This window comes from Thunnus albacares, chromosome 11 (genome assembly GCF_914725855.1).
Source record: "Thunnus albacares chromosome 11, fThuAlb1.1, whole genome shotgun sequence".
NCBI classification, from domain to species: domain Eukaryota; kingdom Metazoa; phylum Chordata; class Actinopteri; order Scombriformes; family Scombridae; genus Thunnus; species Thunnus albacares.
The window spans coordinates 4,935,585-4,959,328 of NC_058116.1; the positions used below are offsets into that span (position 1 = coordinate 4,935,585).

The 23,744-nt window shown below is 38.2% G+C and overlaps 1 protein-coding gene across 2 annotated transcripts in view; it reads right to left on the reverse strand.

Annotated features, from left to right (window-relative positions):
- cryl1 (crystallin, lambda 1) overlaps positions 1–23,744 on the reverse strand; it is a 26,241-nt gene continuing 2,497 nt past the window's right edge. For both annotated transcript variants that reach the window (XM_044365697.1, XM_044365696.1), the window contains 7 exons: positions 21,688–21,814; positions 18,690–18,851; positions 17,660–17,755; positions 17,088–17,186; positions 4,292–4,400; positions 1,097–1,203; positions 1–573 (listed from right to left, as the gene is read on the reverse strand). In XM_044365697.1, the coding sequence (XP_044221632.1) occupies positions 469–573; positions 1,097–1,203; positions 4,292–4,400; positions 17,088–17,186; positions 17,660–17,755; positions 18,690–18,851; positions 21,688–21,814 (805 nt within the window). In that variant the 3' untranslated portion in view covers positions 1–468. The remainder of the gene's footprint in view (positions 574–1,096; positions 1,204–4,291; positions 4,401–17,087; positions 17,187–17,659; positions 17,756–18,689; positions 18,852–21,687; positions 21,815–23,744) is intronic.

Genomic DNA, 23,744 nt, shown 5'->3' on the forward strand with positions numbered 1-23,744 from the left:
TAAATGCTGAAATATGAGGTGAGTATTTGACTTCACAGTTTTATTTTCCTTTAAAAGCATGGTTTCAATGTATGATCACATTGGTTTCATTTATCAAAACACATTTTTCACAGACTTAATTAACATTTATGTAACTATTAATTACCACAATGTGAGTCAAGTCAAGTCTTGAGGTCAAGTTGTAGACTTGTATGTACAGTATGTTTGTGCTGGCGTGTCTTACATTTAATGTCTTTTATGTCAAATCATATCAGAAATTCCTCCACTTGTCCTTTTTGTGTTTTTTTATTTTCAATGAAGTTTCTTTTGTGTGTTGACTGGCATAAAAACAAACTAAAAGGTAAAAACCGTCTGGCGGAGGTTATATGTGATACTGATAATAATGAAATGAATTGTTTAAAGGATTCCTAGCCTAAGTCAACAGTCGTAATTAGAAACGTTCATGATTTTGTGCAGTGCATGTTGATCCTAGTTGTTGTTCTTCAGCTTGGCTAGACCCATGAGAAGCTGATCCCTCCTCTCCTTCCTATCCGACAGATGCTTCTGGTCACTGGGAATCAGCTCACACATCTCCTGTAGACAGCAGAGAGGGAAACATATGTGAGAAAAAGCTTAAACTTAAAAGTTTTCTAAGCAAGGCTAAAAACACCAGAAAACCAGATTGACTGCTATTTGTCCTTTAAACCAGCTCACAACTATTTATTGCTCTGGCTCAGGGTGTCCTCATATGATGACCTTCTGTGGCTAACATTTTAACAGCCTGTGATAGCATGTGACTAGGTAATGCTTACTTAGCGGGGAGGTATATGGCGCAGGGGTGAGAAGGAATGCTTGACTTTCAGTCATGCAGAACTAAAGGCAGCATAAACAAACATTGTCTTCATCGATGGAATCAGTGTGAGGAAATTATAAATGAGGCAACTATCTGTTTTGATTATATGTTGTTGATCTAGATAAATGAATACGGTTACATTTTACATTTTTACATTGCAGGTTACTGTAAGTGAACGTGTACAGCTCAGTGTCTTGACAGGACCACCAGTTGTCTTCTGTGAAATTTCAGTAAACGGACGGGCTCTTTTGCCATCATACTTACATTAACGATGCCCTTCGCTCCCTCACCGAAGAAGTCTGGCACAGGCCCAAAGGAGGTCAGGACCCTCTGTATGCCTTGTCCATACCGCTTCATATAGTCCTCTAAACCTGTGGGAGGACAGCTGATCAGATGGGGAAGGCAAGGACTGAAAACATGAGCCATGAGCCAAAGCTGTCCTTTCGTGTTAAGAATTCTCCGCAGGTAAACAGTGAGGAACATATTGTAGGAGGTGTGAAAATACAAGAATTTTGATTTAACATAACAACAAGCGTCTTCCAAGATATTAATTGTTTTAAATTTCTTGTGACTGAATTAGTGTGGGATAATAGTGTTATCTTTTGTTACATCCATCTTGCACTTGCAGTTGTAGGCTGGAACATGCTTCTCTGGGTTTTATGCTGTATAAGTGAATGGACCCAGGTGTGGTTGTAACTACTATATAATTGTAGCCTTATACTGAGATGAAAACATGAAAATACACCCACAGAAGCAATGATGCAATGACTGGTTGCATTTATTGCATCTCAAAGCTTCAATACCATGCATATAGGGTATTTTTCCCAATATGCAACCTTTAAAAAAACATTGTTTTGTCTGTAGTTAATGTTTCCAGCATTAAATTACATCTAAATCAGTCCCTGTCCTTTGAATGTGTTGACAGCACAAAGACACACTGAGAAAAACTACAAAATGTGTTCATTAAATCAAATTTATGGTTCTGGGTTCAATGAAACTGTGACATCAGTCACTCTCAAATGAGAACTCTTCTCTGCTGAGAGTGCATGTAGAGGGCTTTCTAAATAACTCTCAGGTCTTTCTCTCTTTTCTTAATCTAATTCTCAGCGTGATTCCTTGGTGTTATTCTCATTGCTCTCATTGACTAATCTGTAATGACTTATTTGCAATGCAGGCAACATACATTTTGACTAATGAATGATTTTCTTTCTGACTTCCTTTAGAAGTGGCACAATTAGCAATTCATGTTTTTGAAAACTTAGACAGTTTCTATAAATCCAACTTTGTCCTCCTGGCCGTCTACAGTGCAGCTCTTCTTTAAAAGATCAATAACAGTTAAGTATTGGGCTCACTACCATTAAGTTAGATTGAGGGTCTCATTTGTTTGTTGTAATGGCAGAAAATTACTGTGACTGATAGTGGATGACTTTCGAAAATTCTAGTACTTTTATATAAACATCCTTCAATACTGTGGTTGTTTGGAAGTAAAAAGAAAATGACAACACACAGCTAATGATCTATGAGGCAACACACTGGCTCTAGAAGAACCAATGATTAGTCAAAGCAGATCATAAAGAGGGCCAGCGGTATAGTTTGTTGACATTCCTGTGATAAGAGACACAGGAGATGTGGACTAGATCTTTGAAGTAATACTCAAACTTTTTCAAATCAGCTCTTTAATTAGAAAAGTCAGAGGGTGTCACCAAAATGAAGTTTCACACTAAAGATTTAAAAGAGTGACTCTAGTAAATGATTTGGTCACAGAAACTGAAAAATGATTGCAAAGGCTTTCAGTCTTTTCTTTTACTGTAGTTACTTGGATAAAGTTTATACAAAATGCGCGACAAAGATTTAGCTGGAAAATTCAAAATCTTTTTCCTACATCATGTTTTATCCTCACGGTGAACTTCGAATGTTTACGTGAAACTTAGTGGGGCACACTATATATGACACAACAGTGTGATAAGTACCATCTACCTTCAACCAAACCCTCACACAGACTGCGCGTGGGAGGAAGATACAAGTGTCATTTCAAGCCATCTGCTTTTTTCTTGCTTTTCAGTTCCTCTTTTACTGCAGATGTCTGGCTTTCCTCCTAAATGTTTGTATTTCATGTATCACAATCAAGGAAATCAAATCCAGTGGATCAAAATGTGACAGGCTGATGGTAATTATACTGGTAAATATATGTTTCAAAATGAATGTAGCAAGTTAAGAAGCTATAACCTAAATATGAATATGAGTTTTTAGACATAGTGGATTATACTGCATACGTTTCTATGCACATTATGATGCTTTTTTGGCTGTGAAACTCACCATTTAAATTAATTGTAACTGTTATGACCCACCTTCAAGACTACAGGCAGTAGGTTTTCAGTGGAATATTCCTTTTAAGGATAATGCTCTCCTGTACAAGCACAATGTTTGAAAAAGTAAAGTCATTCAGGCAGAGACAGAGAGCCTGAGTGCTCCAGTATCTGATTGGAATGATTTAAGGACGGGAAGTCAGGACAGGAGAAGGTCTTAGAAATCTTCCGAGAACACCATCATACTACTATTTCCTGAGCTGAAAAAATAGAATCATCAGAAAGCTTGAGCACTGTAACTACAGGTAGAGTTAGAGTAGAGTTGAAGTCCGTAATGTGGGCTCTGTGAGTTTTGGATTACTGGTGTGAGGGAGTGCATTCATCGCTACCCATCAAAAGACTGCTTTGTTCAGCCAAAGCGTCCCTTTTCTGTATGTGTACACAGTCAGGGTTACGCTCTGGGTTTCACACTCCCCTTTGATATTCTCCACCTCTCTGTGGTTTCACTCTCACTCTCTCTCTGACACATCCATGAATGCCACAATACGTACAGTACATGTATGTAGCATTGATACATGTGACCTCTCTCACATCTTTATATAACTACTGGTCTTCTGAGTGAAGTCGTGTCAGTGCTGTTAGTTAGCAGCTCATGTGTATGTTTTGAGTATTTTGTGAGCTAATACTTAGGTATGTTTTGACTCACATACCGTATTTTCTATAATATAAATCACATCTGTTACAGTATTTGTGCTTTCTCCTTGTGTGCTGGAATAGAAACTGGACAGTTGTAATTGTGTGTGTGTAACCAGTGATTATACTTTTATAATACTTGTACTTTGTTCTCTTTATGATGTAGTTTGGGGAAATCAATCTGAATTATTTCCCTTTTCCCATCTTTTTATATTACAGACATACAAAAAAGTATATATGCGAAAATGTCCTCTATATCTGTGAAGAAATATCTAGTATCTGTAGATTTTGAAAAATGACTTCAAACTTTTACTCAAGTTTTTACATATTCCTCTTTTTAGTAAACATTTCTCTCACTCAAATAAAAGAAAAAAATTGCTCAAGAAGAAAAGCTTCAGGAGGTGTTTTGAGAGGTGACCTACTGCTTGTGTGTGCAAAAAGATCAAAGTAGGAACATTACCTTCAGGTGCATTGAGATGCATCGTTTCCATGGGACCAATGAAGGCGTAGCGCATTCCTAGTCCCTCTGACATCACCAGGTCGATGTCCTTGACTGAGATAATGCCATCCTGATGGAGTAAGAGAGAGAGAGAAAAAAAGTTACAGACAGACACAGCTAATAGTATTGACTTGATTAATGTTCATCTCCCTTTGTATTCCATTTAAGTAGGCACAAATCATTAAACCTGTGGTATCAGTCTCCTTAATATTTCCACATTTGAGTTTAAAAAAAGCCAACAGGGAAACCCAAAGCCATCTATTAAGAGTTTTTTTACAACAGTTTCCTGTGTTCCTAGGTAGAGGATTTAATGGTGCCGGTGCAACTAACAAAAACATAACTCCTGTTTTGAATAAACTGCAGCTCAAAATGTAGTCTCAGGATGTAAGAACATACAGTATTTCCCTTGAAGTTCAACAAAGTCATGGCTTTTTACCTCCAGGTCTTGGATCAACCTGATTCCCTTTGATCTCATCAGACTACTCCCACCATATAAAATTTCCCTAATGAGCCAATTCTGTGTCCTCGGGATTATGTGGGCTGTACAGGGAGGAGAGGGACTCAGGATGGAGAGAGGTTCAGGTATCTTTGGGTTAGAGATACCTGTTGGCCAACCACAGAGGAAATCAAAGCTCAGATGCAGATAGAGTGAGTAGGGTGAGCAAGAGGAGAGGGACAGGGTTGTCTTTGTTTGGGTCCTACGTCCAACAACGGGCCTGTTATCTTAGCAAAGCGGGGTGGAGGGCGGGGTCTTTTCTCCACCATAATCACTGGGGGCAACCAGCCGCTTTCTCAGCCGCTCTGCTTTCCAATGCTGGCCTTGACTCAAGGACCACTTTCTGTGTGTGTGTGTTTGATGGGTGGGGGTGGGGGTCCCGGTTATGTACGAAGGCCACTTTCACACTAGAGGCCTTGATGCTCAGCGCCAAACTTCAGGTCATAGTTGGTCTTTTTCAGGAAATATTAGTGATAGGATGTAAGGATGCTTACGAGCTGCATTAGTACCCGGTTGTAACAGCCAGTGGTGAAGCAACACAGGTGATGCTGACAGCTTGGTGTTGTTCTGACTACTTGCATGTTGGGCAGGTTGTAGCTACTAATGTTCATGGCAAAATAGACACAAATAGGAAAGCTCTACTGGCATTGTGTCTCATTTGGCACATTTGATGGAGCAACACAGCATATTATAATACAATGCTTCCTCCACTTTGAACATCATTTTTCATTTTTACCTCAAAAGTCAGCGAAAGTCAAGACAGTTCACAAATGGTCAGTGGTACAAATCTGTCCCAAAATTCATAAAGATTGAATCCTCTGCCAAAGCACAGATTTGTTTCACCTCCAAAGGCATATTCACTGATTAATACAATTCCATTGATTAACTGAAATTTTGTTGTTGATTTTTGTTGTTGTTTACCAAAATACACCACACATACTGTTATTTGGTTTCTATTCTTGTTGTTCCCAGTACATTTTAATGACATATATGAAACATTTCTTTTTCTTTCCATTGTTGTGACTCATTGTCAACTTTGATTGAAATCATAGCAGTACCTCAGGTGAGTGACAGAAAATGCATCACTCACAAAGCATTTTGCAGAATAGAATTCATAAGGTGTGTGTCACATTAAGCTGCAGTGTGAACACCTCTGACTAGATGGAGTAGGATGGAGATGGCATTACGGAGTTTTAAACAAGTCAGTGGCAATCACACTTCTATATCGGCTACAAAGAATAAAGAAGGGTGTGCACATCTTTAGGGTAACTGAAGGGTGTGGTGTCATTGTTGATGTTCTAAATTGGGAGGTCATTAGCTGGAAAGTGATGCTGTCGCAATGACCCCGACCTGAAAGAGAAAACCTGCTTTAACACTAAACGGATTTGAGAACAGGCTTTAATCCTCACACTGGCAGGAGGAAAATCAAGGCTGAGGATTGTATCAGTAACACTTAACCTCTCATTCAACAACTCTGTATGTCACAACAACTGGTGAATGCTTGTGCTTCAGTGTAAGATGAGAGATCACCTGTGAAGTACTTTGCCAGTAAGAAGTGAGCACTGAACTTAACATGTCTCAGTTGAGATCGTGCCTCTTCTAGGCAGATGAGCGTCAAGTCAATGTGTTGTTCTTGGGTCTAAGCACACTGCAGTACAAACTGTGCAGTACCACATACTCAAGATGCCAACAATTTGAATCTGGTTCATTATGTTTCTTATGCATGATCTTTCCTCTGTTGACTCTATTACACTCATCTGCATTCTACCCTTTATATAAAACCATGACAATACTAAAACAAATTGACAACCGTGCTGATAATCTAATGCACCTGTCTAAAATAGTCAAATGAAGATCAAAGTATTTGAAAAGAACATTTCAGCTCCTCAATTCCTCCAGAGCCATCAGAGCCATTTAATTCCCCCACATTCTTTCTTTTTAACTATGCACTGTTGGGATGCAATGTCCATAAAATATGAAAAATAGTCATCATACTCATATTATCCACTTTGATGACTTTGGATGTAACATTCGTCTCCCTCGGAGTTGAGATTTCGGCCAACAGGATTGATTTAGCTTCTTTCACATAGATGAACTATAGATGAAAAAAAGATATAATATACACACTAAAACAGAAAATTTTAGATGTAACAGATAAGAGGTGTTTTAGTGTGGTAGCTTGGTGATAAGCGTGACAGCAGTCAATTTATCTTGCACATGTTCACTATAGCCTGGTGCCTTTGACACCACATCACAGAGGATTCAAAGTCAAACCAGAATGAACCAGTTTCTAACTTATGACTCTGACTTATGACTCAGTTTGTGTGAAGTGGTGTGTGTGTGTGTGTGTGTGTGTGTGTGTGTGTGTGTGTGTGTATGTATGTAAGATGTAACACACATGTACACAAAAGGCAAAAAAATCTATACACTTTATAAAAAGTGATAAGTACCATATGTTGGTAGTAATGGTGCACACCCACACATGAATAAAAATATCATCCTTTTTGGACTCTTGTGAGTGACAAAAGAGTCATTTTTGATTAATTGTCTGTATTTCAAGGAAGAAGTATGCATAATATTTTAAAACCCATATTAACATACATTAAGACTCAACAACATAATAGCAACAACAAACAACTGTCCAGTAAAGTCCAGCCCCATCCCATATATCCTTGTCTTAGAAGACTAGCTTTCAGTCCCATCATCAGTACGCAAGTTTAATTCTGCTCTGAAGGAAAATCCCTGAAAATCAGATAAGGAACAACAAAATCTCTTACAAAGGGGTAAAAATCATAGTAAAAATCAAATCTTGTTCTGTTTCTGACAGAAACATCTTTGAAACCAGCTGTTAACATGAACAGGGTTTTGAAGCTCAACTGAGAAAAAAGTTACTCAGTTAACACCAGTAAATATCACTTTGCATCATCTCTTATTATGTACTTAATTTTGGTGCACTCTTGTGTTTTAGATTGTGTTACATAAAAATGATAAAACTAACATTTCAGACTGGTATAACTGCTGTTTTCTTGACACAATGTACTGTAGAAATGGGAAACTTTCAGTCATGGCAGAACTTATTTGAATTGAATATTCGGAGAATTCACTTTCTCATGCTGCAGCCCTTCCATCTACAGAGAAAATGACTTCATTTTAGACACACGGGGTCAGTGGAGTGAAGCCCAGGCCAGCTGGTTCATCTAGCTCACCTACTCCTGGCTCAAGCAGCCATAAAGATTCACAGCTTATCTCTTTCTCCAGCGGGGACAAAAATAGCGACTCCTGTTTGTTATGAAGATTGTGTCTTCTGCTGAGACACATTCAGACACAACTTCGACATCCAATATGACTTAATAAGAGCCAGGCCCACATACTGAGCTGTGACAACTGAGAGTTATGTTCTAGATTTACCTGTTGATCAACTCTGACAAGGGGAGCTGTCAAAGAGACAGAATGATTATTCCTGTCTGACAAGTTTTTCTGTTGTTTTCAAAAATTGTGCAGATAATGCTCAAAATGTGTTAGATAATTTGTAATTGTCAAACTGTTAATATATTGAAATTATCACCTTATTTACACCTTGTATTAACATGTGATCTGTATCAGGGTAATGTAACTGGCTAAAGGAAACCGCATGTTAATGTGAGGTCTTAATGCATGTAGAACACATTGTTAGCCCCACCTAACAGATTAGCATGTTAAGATCCAATCACAATGCGGGCAGAATGGAGATAATGAGGTGTGAAATCCGGATATTGTATCCAGACACAGATCATGCGTTGATTGTTGTGACCAGGTGTAAATGGGGCCCAAAACACAGCCACATAATCTAAAGAGAAGAGTAAGATGCCAGCAGGTTGTAATGTCACTCAATAGATTTCTCTCCAGGTTTACCAGATTGTGAAGATTAAGCCCTTATATTTTAATGTAATGTAACAATGTGAAGTTATTCAGTTTCACTTAAAATTGAAAACTTTTGTGGGTTTTCTCACCAAGTTGTAAAAAAAACAGTTTGAAGAGTTTTATGGTGGCTGTGAGGGGGTGTGAACACATGTTTATAGAACTTTTTCACGGCAGACATTTTGACTTGTCAGAGCACAGAAAGCACAGGTGTAATTATGGACCTCGATTGTGACTTAGTTCCATTTACATGTCATCATAGGTCATGTCAGACAGCAAGCATGCACAGAGGCCGGAATACCTGGATGTAATGAGCCGTTGTGATATTATTTACACCTGTGTTTTTTCATGCTATGAGTCAATATTTCAGCTGTGAAACAGGTTGATTGCTACTCTACCATGAACAAAACAGAAAAAAACAGGTCAAAATCTGTGCTGCACTGCGCAAGGTCATTGATTACACAAGTTCAACAGGAGAACCACTGAACTGAATTATGTATTTGTCTAAATCAAATGTTTGTGTTTGTTAGTACCTGTGAGTAGGGCCAGTTCATTGTTAGTTTTCGTTTTTTTCACAAACTACAGTGAAAAAATACAGAAGCTTAGAGAGGGAAGGTATGTTTGGGAGCATGTTTGCTTGGCTGACAGGAGAAGCAAAGTCTGCTGAATTTTTTGCTGGGGTGATTCCAGAAACACTACCTCAATGTGTCTCGACAGCAGTGTTGTAGTACTCAAGTCCAGGACTCGGCCGACTCCAGCCCTGATTTTCGGGACTCGTGACTTGTCTCAGACTTGAGCACTGATGACTTGGACTTGGATTCAAGCATTGACCGCATTTCAACTCGGAAGTTGAAGACGAGGACTTGAACTTGTTTATTGATAAAGAAGTAATATATATTCAATTTTTTGCCATCAAATTTCCTGCACATAGCCACACTATGGTTCACATCACGCACACAGCAGCAGCTGCAGCACAGACAGTGTAGCTACACACACACAACATGCATGTCGCGCACAGAAAGCCACAGCCACACACACAGCCACACACACAGCCACACACACAGCCACACACACACACACACACACACACACACACACGTTGTTGGTATGGAAGTTCTTTAGCATGAGTGAAGAAGACACAAAGCTTGCAATTTGTAATACCTTTGAGTCCAACAAAAAAAGAAAAAAATTTATTTAATTCTCATTATGGAAATCAGAATCACCAAAAATCAGAATCAGTAGGTCGGACTTTTAAAAAATTGGAAATCAATTGGCCACTCTGGCCAAGAAAACTGTAATTGGTGCATTATTAATATTAATATGACAGCTGTGTCATTTTTGTTTAATGTACACCTTTTTTATTTGTATGTCAGCTCTTGGACCACGCCAGAGTGGAGCACTGGAGTCCATCTTAGAACTTGACTCAGACTCAACCTTGATGACTTGGACTCGGACTCAGATAATGGGGACTCGACTCAGACTCGATCTCGCACTCTTCTTTGGTGACTCGGACTTGGACTCGGACTGGAACACTGGGGACTTGAGACTCAGCTCGGACTCGAGACTTAGTGACTCGACTACAACACTGCTTGACAGTCTATCATCTAAATGCAAAATAGATGAAATATACCGTATTACTGATCATTGTCAGTTAAATCAGCACAGACATTAAACATCTACATACTTTTCACATAGACAAGCTGGATGTTAAGAGACACACTGAGTTGTCCACACACACTCCTGCCTTTAGTTGAGCTCTCTAAAAACACACTGACGTTGTTCTTTATCACCTACACATTACATTATGCATACATTTGAGTAATTTGATTTGTGATTTGTTTATTTTCTTAGTTACTTTTATTCTTTCTTATCATTCACATCATGTGAAGGTATTTTGGATGTGTATTTTTTTTCATTCTCCTTTACTGTGAACAGTTTCAGGTGATCAGAATGCTCCGTGATGAGCTCCACCCAGAGAAAGTTTCACACTTTAACAGCAATGTGGCATTTTTGTCAGCTAGGACCTAAGGGTGTCCTCAGGGTTAATTCTCCTCAACAGGAGCCTCACAAGGAGTCTGAACTTCCACAGGCCTGTGTGAAGACACAGAAATCACATGGTGGATGCACAGATGCTATGTTACAGCCAGTACAGAGTCAGGAAGGAGGATGACACAGCAAACCCTGCTTCATTTCACTGAAGTATACTAAATGCTTACATTCTCAGAAGCAGTGACTGTTGTTGGTTATTTTTGTGTTTGACATTCACTACACTCACAAGCACTTTCACTTGACTTGGCCACTTGGCTCATTGGTGAACCAAGAAGCTCCTCTTGAAACAAAGAATACAGAGTCACTCAAGGAGGGAGAACAAATTCCAAAAATCTTAAAAAGTCTAAACTGTGACAAAAACAGGACCTTTGCTGAAAGTCATACTTCCTTTTATTCCTGTAATACCTGTTGCTCTACTTGCCATCTATTGAAGATAAAATACTCCCAACAAAAATCTTCAATAACCACAACCCCTATGAAATGACTTGTTTCACTATCAGAATTTGATCCATTCGGTCCAATAACATTTGGAAAGTCTAGAGGAGCCGCATGATTGAATTATTTTAACCACATAAAAGTTAGCCGGAGGTCTAAACTGGAAGTTAGCCAGTATGCATTCATCTGGGTAATTTCTTTACAGTGGGAAGTGGCTTTTTTGGCTTCATGCACCACTGAGCAACTTTCATAGAAATGAATGAGGCCCCGCCTTCAACACTTTATCTAGTTCTCTTCATACATCCACGTTAAAGTTCTTCTTCTTTTTCTTGCTTAATGGCAGTTGGCAAACAGCTTCTAGGTGCATTACCGCCACCTTCTGGAATTGGGGTGGGTTGGGGTTAAAGTTCACAGCATGACGTCACACAAATGGGCCATGTAGTGACATGCCCACACCTTCATACAACCCTGCAGGAAGGTGCTGCATTGCTGGATTTTGTGTGAATGCAGCCTAAGTCTGTCTGGTGTTTGAAATAAAGTAAATGTGATATAGGTTCTCTCTCTTGCTGCCTATGTTCATACTGTATGTATTACACTGAACATATGAATGTCATGTAGACATGAATTTGGAGTTTCTCAAAACCATGAGGGCTTGTGTGCCTTTTTTAAGCAATCATTCATTTGATATGTTGTGCCAGTTCACTTAAGGATGCCTTGACAAATTGTTTTGACCACAAAAATTTCCCTGAGGATGAGGTAGAGAATCTGGTCCACAGGATCAACTTGTTCTGACAGTTTGTTTACATTCCTCTAGTCAACAACATACAAATCATCAGCTTGTTAACATTCATGCTATTATTCTTTTATTTATTCTTCTTCCGTATGTTTTTTCGATCACTAATTACTTCTGCATACTCAGAAACCAGGAAAGAAACAAATATCAAAATGCTCTTTAAGGACATTTACGCTATCACTTTTCTTCTTTGTAGCATATTACAGTGATTTTATATAATTTTTTAAAGCATTAAAATTTATAATGGAAAGTCTATAGGAGGAATGTTTTATGGGCAGGTGTCCCATGTGGAAACGCTTAATATATTAAAACATGGGACCAATAGCGCCACCATGTGGTCAGTTTTTACGTGTTTTATGTTTTGGCTAATAACTCATGAACCGTGAGGCGTACCAAAACAGTATTTGCTCAGTGTGTTCCTTGGATGGAGCTGATTTGACTGATGTAGGCCATGCCCATTTGCGCCTGGAACATATTTCATTGAATCTTCACCAAACGTGGAACAAAATATATTTAGATGAACCCAAATAAAACTTATGGGTTTGTTTTTGGTTATCATTTACCGTTTGTCTGTAATTGGTTACCAACATTTTGAAGGTGTGGCCTGATGCACTAAACGGGACATAACTCTTCAACAGTAATTTCGATTGCAACCAAATTTAGGAAAATTGTTAACAGCCACACTGGACAAGTGTGTAACATTTCATACAATTCCACCCTCAGGGGGCACTGACATTATAACATGATATTTCTACAGTTCTGTTGTCTTTAATGAAATGAAACTTGGTACACAAGTTCTCCATGAGAATATGCATGATATATTGAAGCATGACACCAATAACCCCACCTTGTGGCCATTAGTAAAACACCATTACACTACTTATTAACTGCCATATCTCCTAAACGTAATATTCCATGGCAACCAAATTCAACCAAAGTTGTATAGATGGGGATGCTGAATAAATCTGTAGAACTTGATACAATTTTACCTGTAGGTGAAAAAAACACATTACTGTAGATTTCTGCATTTTCAGCAATTCTTTGTAATGTATTTCAGTTGTCAGCATTCACATACATTTTCCGCAGGAAATGCATTTTCTAGTTTGGTTTAATCTCTTCAAAAAAGATTTCATGTTTCCTATCATAGTCACGCAGCCTCTATATTTTGATTTTACTATAGAAAAATTAAAATTTAATGCCATTAGAATCAGCTGATCTGATAGCGATCACAGAGTGGATGCTGTTCTCCAGAATTGAATAGTGATTGACAGAATTTTACAAAATGGCATTTACAAAAAAGAGATGAATTATTTTTCATAGCAACAGAGTTTTAAAATGCCTTGTGAGATCTCCTGTAATTGTTAACATGTGGAAGCACTGACATGTGACATCCTTCAAACAAATCAATGAGTAGTCTTGGTGAGAACCTGAACTTTGATTTAAATTCATAATTTTAGCAGCAACAGATGAATTTCTAATGATTGTTTTGCAAATTATTTTCAAATCAAATGATTTCTTATAGAAACTGACTACCCATTTAAATGGTACCTACGGTATCACAAATGATCCTCATCATCACATTGCTTTAAGCAACAATGCTACAAGAACATCAACTGGTTTCAGTGGAGAGTTTTATTGATAGATTTTACACCTTGAAATTGAAGGTGAAATCAATCAGCAACTTACATGATTTTTTTTAAATGAGCGTTCAAAAACACAATGATTTAACACTACCATAAATACTGTAAAGGTGGTGTCAAGACAGACTAAGTGTTGTGTGTGACTGGTATTTCCAGTAAAAATTTAAAAGAAGGAAATCTTTGCAGGAAATCTCTGTACACACCTTGTCATTAGTGACTCAGTCTTGTAAAGTATTGTGTTTTTTGTTTGAATAATGAGAAAAATTAGGAATAGTCTGATAAGAAGCAGACAATGACGAACACAATCAGAAGAAACAAGCTCAGGCATGTCCATCTACCTCTTCATGAAGTCATGTGAATCAATAAAAAATGTCTATCCAGTGTGTAAATGCATGTGATGGACCAACCCTACTATTAGTGTACAGTAGCTGAACTTTTCCTTCATGCATTAGTCTGTATTAGTACTGTAGAAAATTGTTTCTAGAGTGTAAAAATCATTTGAGTGTAAAGTCACATGATAACTTAAAATTGAGCAGTGTCTTTTTCAATGTGTCCATCTGTATGTCTTTACGGATGTTTTCTCCACTGCAAACTGTCTTAAATAACACTCACAAGGTCCTCTGCCAGCGTATCAACCTAAAGTACACAACAAGGCTATTCTATACCAGTAGTCAACGATTCTATTCATACATATACATCCATAGCCAATTCATATAATTTGCAAAACGGGTGTAATCGCCCAATGTAAACACAAAATTACAAATCATTTAAGTCCAGTATATGGTGTATGCTGTCACAGTTAGCTCAGTTTTGATTTATTATTCAAATATTTTTTGGACAGTTTTAATCAACCTGAAGTGCCAGGCTGGCAGGGCTTGCCTTTTCATGCACATTCATTTTTGTGAAGAAAAGTCTATCATTCGCAGATTAGTATTTATTTTTTAGCTCATAGACAACAGTTCAATACAAACACTATCTGATACAAATCTGCTGATACATATCGGTTAGTTCACTGGGTGTCACACTCAATTTGTTGTTTCTTGTGTGCCACCATTCCATATGGATCATGATGAAATTTAGTTTGTTTTGTTCATTTAAAGTGTTAAGGAGTTTTGCTGCAGTTATTTTACCTTGTGTGTGCCTTTTTTGTATGTGTGTGTGTGTGTGTGTGTGTGTGCGTGTGTGTGTGCGTGTGTGAGTGAGAGAGAGAGAGAGAGAGAGAGAGAGAGAGAGAGAGGGCTCACAGTCATTGTCTGTCTGATACACTGACACACTGTAATTTAGGAGTACGGTAATGTCATGGACAAGGACACAATATGCTGATTGAGCTGTGAAAGGACCGCTCTTTGTTACACATCTCGACAGAGAAAAGACACAGAATAAAGAGGTAGAGAGCGAAAGAGAGACTGATCTAAGCCCCTCTTTAGGGTTATTATGTCCTGTGTGTGTGTGTGTGTGTGTGAGCGAGCCCTGGAATGAGAGATGGGATTTGTTCTAACACACAGTAGTAATTCATCCTCACAGAGCACACCTTTAATTATGTTGTAATCCAGTCAACAGTCAACACAAAAGAGTTTGTATTTGGTAGAAATAACCAACAGAATGTTGACTGATTGCAGACATATTCATTATTGGTCACTATAAGTATATGTAAGTTATCTTAATACTGTATCTCTTATGAGGTTTATACTACATGTAGGCAGCATTTTACTTTTTCATTTTTTTCATACATTTATTTCATATTTTTCATGATGCACAGATGTAAGCTTGTCTCACTCTGCTGCTAGATTTCTATGTGCTACCAATGTGGTCATGAGTGTATTCCTGTATTCCTTGCATGATATGAAGTCTTCATATGAGTTCAGTTTAGGTAACACTGTACACGTCTCAGGTTAATATTCTGTCAGTTCTCCTCATGTTCATCATCATCCTTATCATTCTAACATTTCTTCCATGAGTGATCATGTAATGGTATCCACAGGAAACAGCGGAAAGGATTCCGCAGCCAGTCAGTGATGAATCTCAGTAAAAAGGAGGAGAGCTATCCAATGCAGAAAAATTAGAGTATTCATAATATGCAGAAATACAGGAAATCAGTGGCATGAGGAACACGGAAAAGTCTTAGCTTGGCAGCTGCTCTGGCTTGCAACATGTTTCAAGTTTGCCGTTCTTCCTCAAGCAGCTCCTTTTTCTGAGTATGATCACGTAATGGTGCCTGTCAGCAGAGCTCAAGCTCATTTACTCTCATTGTATTTCTTTTTGGAAGGAGACCATGGTGATTATAGCAGAGGTGAGCTGACAAGGGGCTTCCTCTTTTCTACCTCTATTACCAAACCATCAGCAGCTCCACTCAGCCAAACAAAACCTCACTGAGACTGAAGAGCTCTTGTCTAGAATAAAAACAAACACACACACACACACACAACTACACACACAAGCACTTTCGTGCTTTATGAGGACCCTCAGTAACTACATTCGTACCTAGGACCTAACTACATTGTAATGACACACCAAAATGTTTTTGGAGTCGGATATTAATATTTTGTACTATATAGTTATATGGCAGACCCAAAAGATCACCACACTGTTGATCACTTAATCACTTAAGTAATGACGTTTCGGTCTTTATACCTTTATCAGGTATAATTCAAACAGGTCTGAGGAGTTCTTGATCCAACGCAATTTTCGGGTGTGCAAGAACTTTGTAGTAATTGTACTATATAGTTATGAAATATAGCAATTCTTAAACATACTGATGCCAAATTCTTTATTAAACTTGCTCTGTTCACTCAAATCTAAGGAGTTAGTGTTCCAGTGGAGTTTCAGATTTTCTCAAGGACAGTTTTCTTACAATATGCTATTCAGCACAAATAAAAGCTTCCCTCTGTTCCCACTGTTCAATAACCCATCTCAACCCCACAGCATCTCTCTTTACTTTCATGCAGTGGCTGGAAAAAAGCCAAACTGTGAGCAAAATTACTCTTTAACTGTTTTTTCTTATGTAAAATTAATTCAAACCCTAATGATGTGTTTAAGTTATACCAAATTAGAGTAAATACAATGTTAACTAAGAGAAGAATTCCTCTCATTGGCAGATCTAGAAAAGGTCATCCATGCTTTTATACCCCCCATACTTGACTACTGCAACGTACCTTATTTGGGTCTAAGTAGACAAAACATGCAAAGACTACAACTTATACTTAGAATTGATTTTAAGATTTTACCTCTTGTTTTTAAAGCCTTGCATGGTCAGGTTCCCTCCTATATCTGTGATCTACTTACCTCATATGAGCCTGATCGCTGCTTGCGATCCTCTAGCAGGGCCCTATTAATAGTTCCTAAAGCACTGCAATAACTGGCCTGAATTTGAAAAAAAAAACAAACTGGCTCTCCAAAAGAAAGCAACAAGACCCCACCAAGGCGCCCAGAAACAACCCTGGCACTGACCTGGACCAGCCTCCATGACTCTGCGATAATGGCTGCCTGCACTCTGTTAAGGGCGAAGCCATCAATCTCTTTCTTCAGACGGACAGGCGCCTGACCAACCTAGACCCAGAGAAATCAGTCATGTTAAGCACAGCGATAGCTCTTAAAAGGCAATATATGATTCTGCATTAAGGAAATTAATTAAAAGTTGTTACATTATTTACATTACTGCCAACACTGAAGGCACGACAAAGGTTTGAGACTGATTTGCGTCCTTCCAGGAAGCCATTGGTTTCAATTCACTTTAAGATATTATCGAATTCAACTTACAGAAAGCTGCATTTGCAAGTGTCAAGATTTATGACTTGACACTTGCTTAGGACACATACTCTATCAGAGTGAAGTCTTTTTTGTCAGAGATATGTTATTATAACATGATAAAACAGTTATACTAGGGACTAGAAACACATTGTCATGCCAGATTTGAGTTTATTGCTGAAAATGACTTGACTTAAAGGCTATGGTGTCAGATAAAGACCTGGAGGTTCTGACATTGACTGATAGTTCAAGATTTTGTTATTTGGGATCATTACCTTTGTCATGAGGGCATGGGTGCTGTCCATAACAGTACTTGCTGTCTCTGGGTGAGGTATCAGCTCGACAAGTTTGACATAGTAGGGAGGGTTTACCTGGGGAGCACAGGACAATCATACATTACTGATGGAGGATAGATTACGATACCTTGGGTAAGCAATGCATTAACTCATTTGTAGAAAGCTTGATAATAAAAATATACTTTATGATTAAAGTACGAACCACACAACACTACACTATCCAACACCAAAACCTTTGCACAAAGATATGATGAAACTTCATTGATAACAAAAAAATCATTAACAATTAGAGAAATAATAATAAATATAAAATGTTGATGATAACACACCTGACACATTAAGCAAGTTAAAACAAACACCAATATTGTCATGCAAACATGAATGGTTCCAGGTCTGGTGAGAATAAAAGATTACTACCCTATTTCTTTGTCTTCATATACCTGCAAAAATGCTAATAATAACACATAAAGGTTCAAATGTTTCTGGCAGCCAACAGGAATCACTGCTGTAGTAATAGGGCTGCAATGTGAGTGGTTGATTAGTTTTCAGGGTCAGAAGATAAAGGTCTAAGGCCGTCATGTTCATTGCTTTTCAGTGATGCTTCGCTGATGTGATTTGTAATCACAAAATTGATCAAGTCAGCCATGAAATACATAATATAGTAGAATACATAGTACAGGTTTCCAGTCAAATATGATACATAAATTAACCTTGTCTACAAAATTGATTTGAGTTGTTATAAATACTGTTAGTCTGTCAATTTCCAAATGACTATCAGAAAATAAGCTACAACACCTGAAAGCTCACTATGGCAGATACTGCAGTTTCAATGCAGGACAAATGAAGAATAAATGGATGATGGGCAACTTCTATAATGGCTACCACTATATAAATCAGTAATTCACAGTAAGGGTGGGGTACATGGTTAGTAAATAAACTAATGGCTCTAAGTGTTTGCATTTTATTAGTTTGAAATCCCTTTATGTACCAGCAATGTAGTAGCACTAACCGGATGGGAGACGAGGCAGCGGCTCCTGTTCTGGACTTTAGAGAAGACATTGCTGGGCACCAGACAGGAGGTGGAGCTGCTCAGGATGATGTCTTTTCCCACAAGACGCTCAATGTCTTGGAAGACACTCTGCTTCACCTCAAGCTGCTCAAAAACACACTCCTGCACCCGATACATGTACACACATACAGACACATACAGTACACACTCAAAACGGGTTGTGAAGTGATTGAGAGAAATGTAAAATGCATTGCCATTATTTAATTTTCTGTAACACAGTTATTAAATATTATTCTCTGGCCATGGTCTTTGCAGATTATACAGCACACTTGTTCATTCTCCCACTTTTCTTTGGATATAAAAACAACAGCTATAAAAATAAATACAAAATATTTTGTTGAATAATACATTCTTCCAATCTCAGAATGACGATTGTTTTTCTGACCAAGTTTTTTGAGTGAATGCAGGCTAGCAGCACTAAACTACTCCCAGTGTACAGAGTAGGCACTTCGAAACCAGTAGATCAGTAATTATGTCTTGGCAAAGCCTCACGGCAATGATTTAAACTTTCATCACTACAATAAATAGTTTAAATGGCTTTAGAAAATGTACTCTGACAAACATGTTTAGGTCCAAATTGTTTCTGCATTTTTAAAACTGGTTACAACCAGTTTGGGTTTCATGCAGCCTCTATAGCCGCAGCCTGTTAGCCTGTTGAAGCTGATCAGTAACACTGGAGAGTGTATAGAATATATTTATCTTAGAAAACTAAAGGCTAGACTCTGGCAGTTAGCACCAACTACTAAAATCACCAAATGGCAACACGGAGACGTACTGTATATCTCAAACCGTACAGATAAATTTACCACTAAAGGCAATTGAGAAAATGTGTAATTTGGGTGAACTGCTTCTTTGACTCAGAACATTTTATTACATACAGACAGTAGAGAGATGACAGAAAACAAGGAAGAGAGGGATACGGAATAACACGCAGAAAAGGTTCACTGCTGGAATCAAACCAGTAGGCCAACAGGTTGCGCGAGCTCAGAGCACTTTGTTGTTAACTTTTCATTGATAAGTCATCACAGCAATATTTTAGTTACCGTAACAATGAATTAACACTTATGTGTCTAGGTAAGAAACAAACAACTCTCCGTGGCTTCTGAGAATCTTCTCTTTGAAATATGTTAAGGGCCAAACTGTTCCCACATCTTAAAAACTGGATACAACCAGTTTGGGTTTGTATCCATCCACCAACAAGCTTAGCATTTTTTTTTTTGTCTGCCTTGACATGGTGTTAGAAAGGAGTGGCTGACGTGCATACATAATAATGTAATGATCCACTCACTAAGAAGTTCCTAAGAAGGTTTCTCTTCTTAAACACTACATGAGAAAAACTAAAACACAGGTGAAACTCTAGACTCAGACTTTTTATATAATTTATATCCTTTAATAAATACTTTAATCAGTCTTATTTCATATTCTTTAGTAGTCTATTAACTAGTTTAATATCGTAATTTGTAAAATAATTATTCATTTTTATAAATTATTTGACATTTTGACTTTTCATATGACATTTGGATTTGTAGCAGGTCATATCTCCACACATCCATGAAGGAAACACTTAATCTGTCTTTATAGATATCTATTAACAGAAGTGAGGAATGTGAGGAATGTGTACAGTCTATTATCTATTGGTGTGTCTTGTACTAAGTATGAGACTCTGTGGCAAGCCAGTATGGATTAATGTTACTCACTATACAAGTTATCAATGTGTTCTGTAACCATTATGAATGAGACAAACAATTAACAATTAAACAATTGTAGAGCTCGAGAGTGGGAAAGCCCTGATCAATAACAGGTTGAAACCTGCATCAGACAGAGCTGAGATGAGTGATTTGGTGTTAAAATATCACATAATGATTTCAACAGCAGGGCAGAACACATCATAACAACCTTCTCCTGGACCTTCTGTCAAAGGAAAGCTCTATTTTCGTATTTCATTTTCTAAACAGCTCATTAATGGCTCATTAAACATGATAGTATTTCCAGAAAGCTCTGATATATTTAGGTTAGTAAGAAAATATTTTGGTTTTGATTTTATAGTGATAGGCCCAAAGGTTAATCTTTGATGAACAAAGTAGTTTCAGAAAGTAAGGTTACATTGCATAAATGAACCTGGGGAGAGTGTATTTTTAATACTATGATTTATTTTTATTTATCTTATTTTATTTATCTAACAAGAAAAAAAGAAAAGAAAAGGACTGTATATGAGCCAGAGTTTGCTTAAAAGGCTTATTTTCATCTGTTGTCTCTAGCCAGATGTTAAAAAGGCAAACTGAAATTAGAATAAAATGACATCTCGTAAAAGTGATAACATCTGAAGTAAAAACAAGATTCTAGGTATGACAAGCAAGGTACTGTAATGTGTATTATAGAAAGCAGAGTGACGCTGTCATTAGAATAGAAATAAAATAGAAAACCACTTCAGGGCCAGTTGGTCTAACTTTCCAAAAAGGCTGAACTCAGGTGTGAGATGTATGTAGGTTTATTAAAAATTTGATGACACAAATGAACCAATGATGTTGTGCCTCTTTGAGGATGTTATTCTGAAAATTCTAGAACATACATGTACATATTTAGATTACTGTAATTGTTGTTGATTTGTAGTGCTCAGCATAACATATGTGATGCATGTGATGACGAACCAGTAAATGAAGCAACAATATACTGCTCCCTGTGGGCCACACACTATATACATTTGAAAACACCACACTAAACTGGTGGGAGGTACCACGTCCCCAAGTTTTATCAAAGTCTGACCACATCCAGGATACGTGTGTCTCATCAAATGTGTAAACAATGGATAAACAAGTGAATGATAAAAACAAACAAATCAGCAGAGACCAATCAATTTATAGCTCCCCTTAAATTTTAGCAAGGGGGACAAACAGACAGAACGGCATGTGCTGGTGCTGGGGGTAGTCCAGTGTGTTACCTGGACAAAGAAGGCTCCCTCCAGTGCCTGAGCCAGGTTATCATAACTGCTGAGCAGGGCGAGCTGCTGCTTGGCGGTCAGCTCTCCTCTCAGCATGTGGGCTTCCTCCAGCTCCTCCAGCTGCTTCCTGAGCCAACACAGAGTGACAGAAGCAGTTAACACACACCCTCACACACTATTCAAGGACTTTAAATGGAACGCCCTGTATTATAACAACAAAATTATCACAATTATAATGTCATGCGGCAGATTTGAGATGTTCAACAAAGTTACGTTCAATGATCAAGTACGAAAATTTTGTTTGTGAGTAGATGTGTTAGGTTTATTTTGCAGCCACAATACAAATTAACATTATAAGGCTGTCACTCAGTAGATATTATCAAGTCAGATGAATCAACCAAAACTCATCTGATAATAAGGGCATACAATTAGGTACAGTCTTCACAGCTTTTTCAGCAGGAAGTCAGAACAGAATGAGATGTAAGTCTAGTGCAATGACACCCTCTACTGTTCATACGCTGATCTGAATCCACCACAGGCTGAACAGTTATAGTAGAAGCAGGTGGGCTCCTTACACAATAGATATATTGAACCAATATAAATATGTATGCGTTTGTTTCATCAACTCGAGGCTATAAAAGTTCTCTAAAAAGTTCTCTTTCCAACAGTATTTCCAAAGTAAGGCTAGTACTATAAAGTCCCTTGTCATCCCACAGTAATGTTTAACCAGCAATGACTAGGCTATGAAAGAGTTTTTAAGCCTGATCACGTGTTTGTCCGTGTGTTCCTATAATAAAGAAGCCAGTGATCATGCAGTGTCTATGTGTCTTCTGCAAGTGCTGGAGGGAAGAACAGGTCATATTTTGGACAGGGTCCTCGTGAGTCATGAGTGTATGGAGGCCAGCCTGCATGTCTTGTTAATGTTCCCTTCCTGTTTTGCAACCATGGATGGATGGATGTTACAGAAACTTAAATCTTTGGAAAGCAGGTTACGAGCCACCACATATGAGACCTACTGGGGTAAACACGCACCCATGTTTACCTGAGCGACATGAGAGTGTGAATTCTCCGGTGTTGTGAAAGCATGGCTACATCTGGTGAGGATAGCACAGAACTGTTTATAATGCAGTAAATAGAAGTGGCTGATCATCATATGCAAAAGGTCATTCAAAACCTTATAAAACTTATCCTCAGTGTGATCTACTATTCAGATACTTTTGGTGTGATTAGCTGAAGTTTTTGGGTTGTACTTGAGCTTGAGGATTTTCATAAAAACAACATATAGACTCATTCAAAAGTAATTCCTCTCAATCATCACTTATGACCCACTAGAAGTTTGTGTTGAGGTATTTATCTACAGAGACTCTGCCCTCTGCCTGTATTTTCTCATTATTTTGCTGCGTTTGGGATGTTTCTGGGCGTCAACCTTTTGGGCAGTGGATGTGTAGCCTCCAGCCAATAACAATGTGCATGGTATGAGGTTGGGACTTGTAGCGTAGCAACCAGGGTACATCGCTGTCTCCGTCTCTCTCCTCTGCTCCGCTCTGCTCTCTGCCCCTGTCTCATGGATGATGATATAAAGAGCAGCAGGTCTGTGTGTCTGCTTGACCGAAGGCAGGGCTGAGACACACGCAGAGCAGAGAGGCCACAGCGGACGGGACGAAGCTCTGCATTCAAACAAAATCCAGTAACTGTGTTCCATCTAACAGGTTTGTGCAGAGGTGTGCAGAGGTGTGGGTGTGTTTATTTGTGCTTTAGAATGTAACTGCTGTGAAACAATCAGAAAATAATGTTTTATTCATCTGATTGACAGCTTTGTTCTCGTCAGCACTCTCTCTTACTCGATCATTGGACCAGGGAGGAGGGGCCAACTGCTGTGCGATTACAAACACCAACCAACAAATCCTGTATAGTATACCTTTAAGTCTTTTGTATGACTTAAATCAAGTCAGACAAATCGAGTTTATTTGTATAACCCAATATCACATGTATTGTCTCAGGATGATTTTCAGGATCACAATAAAAGTTCCCGTCCAAGCCTAAGCTCTGAGAGAGAC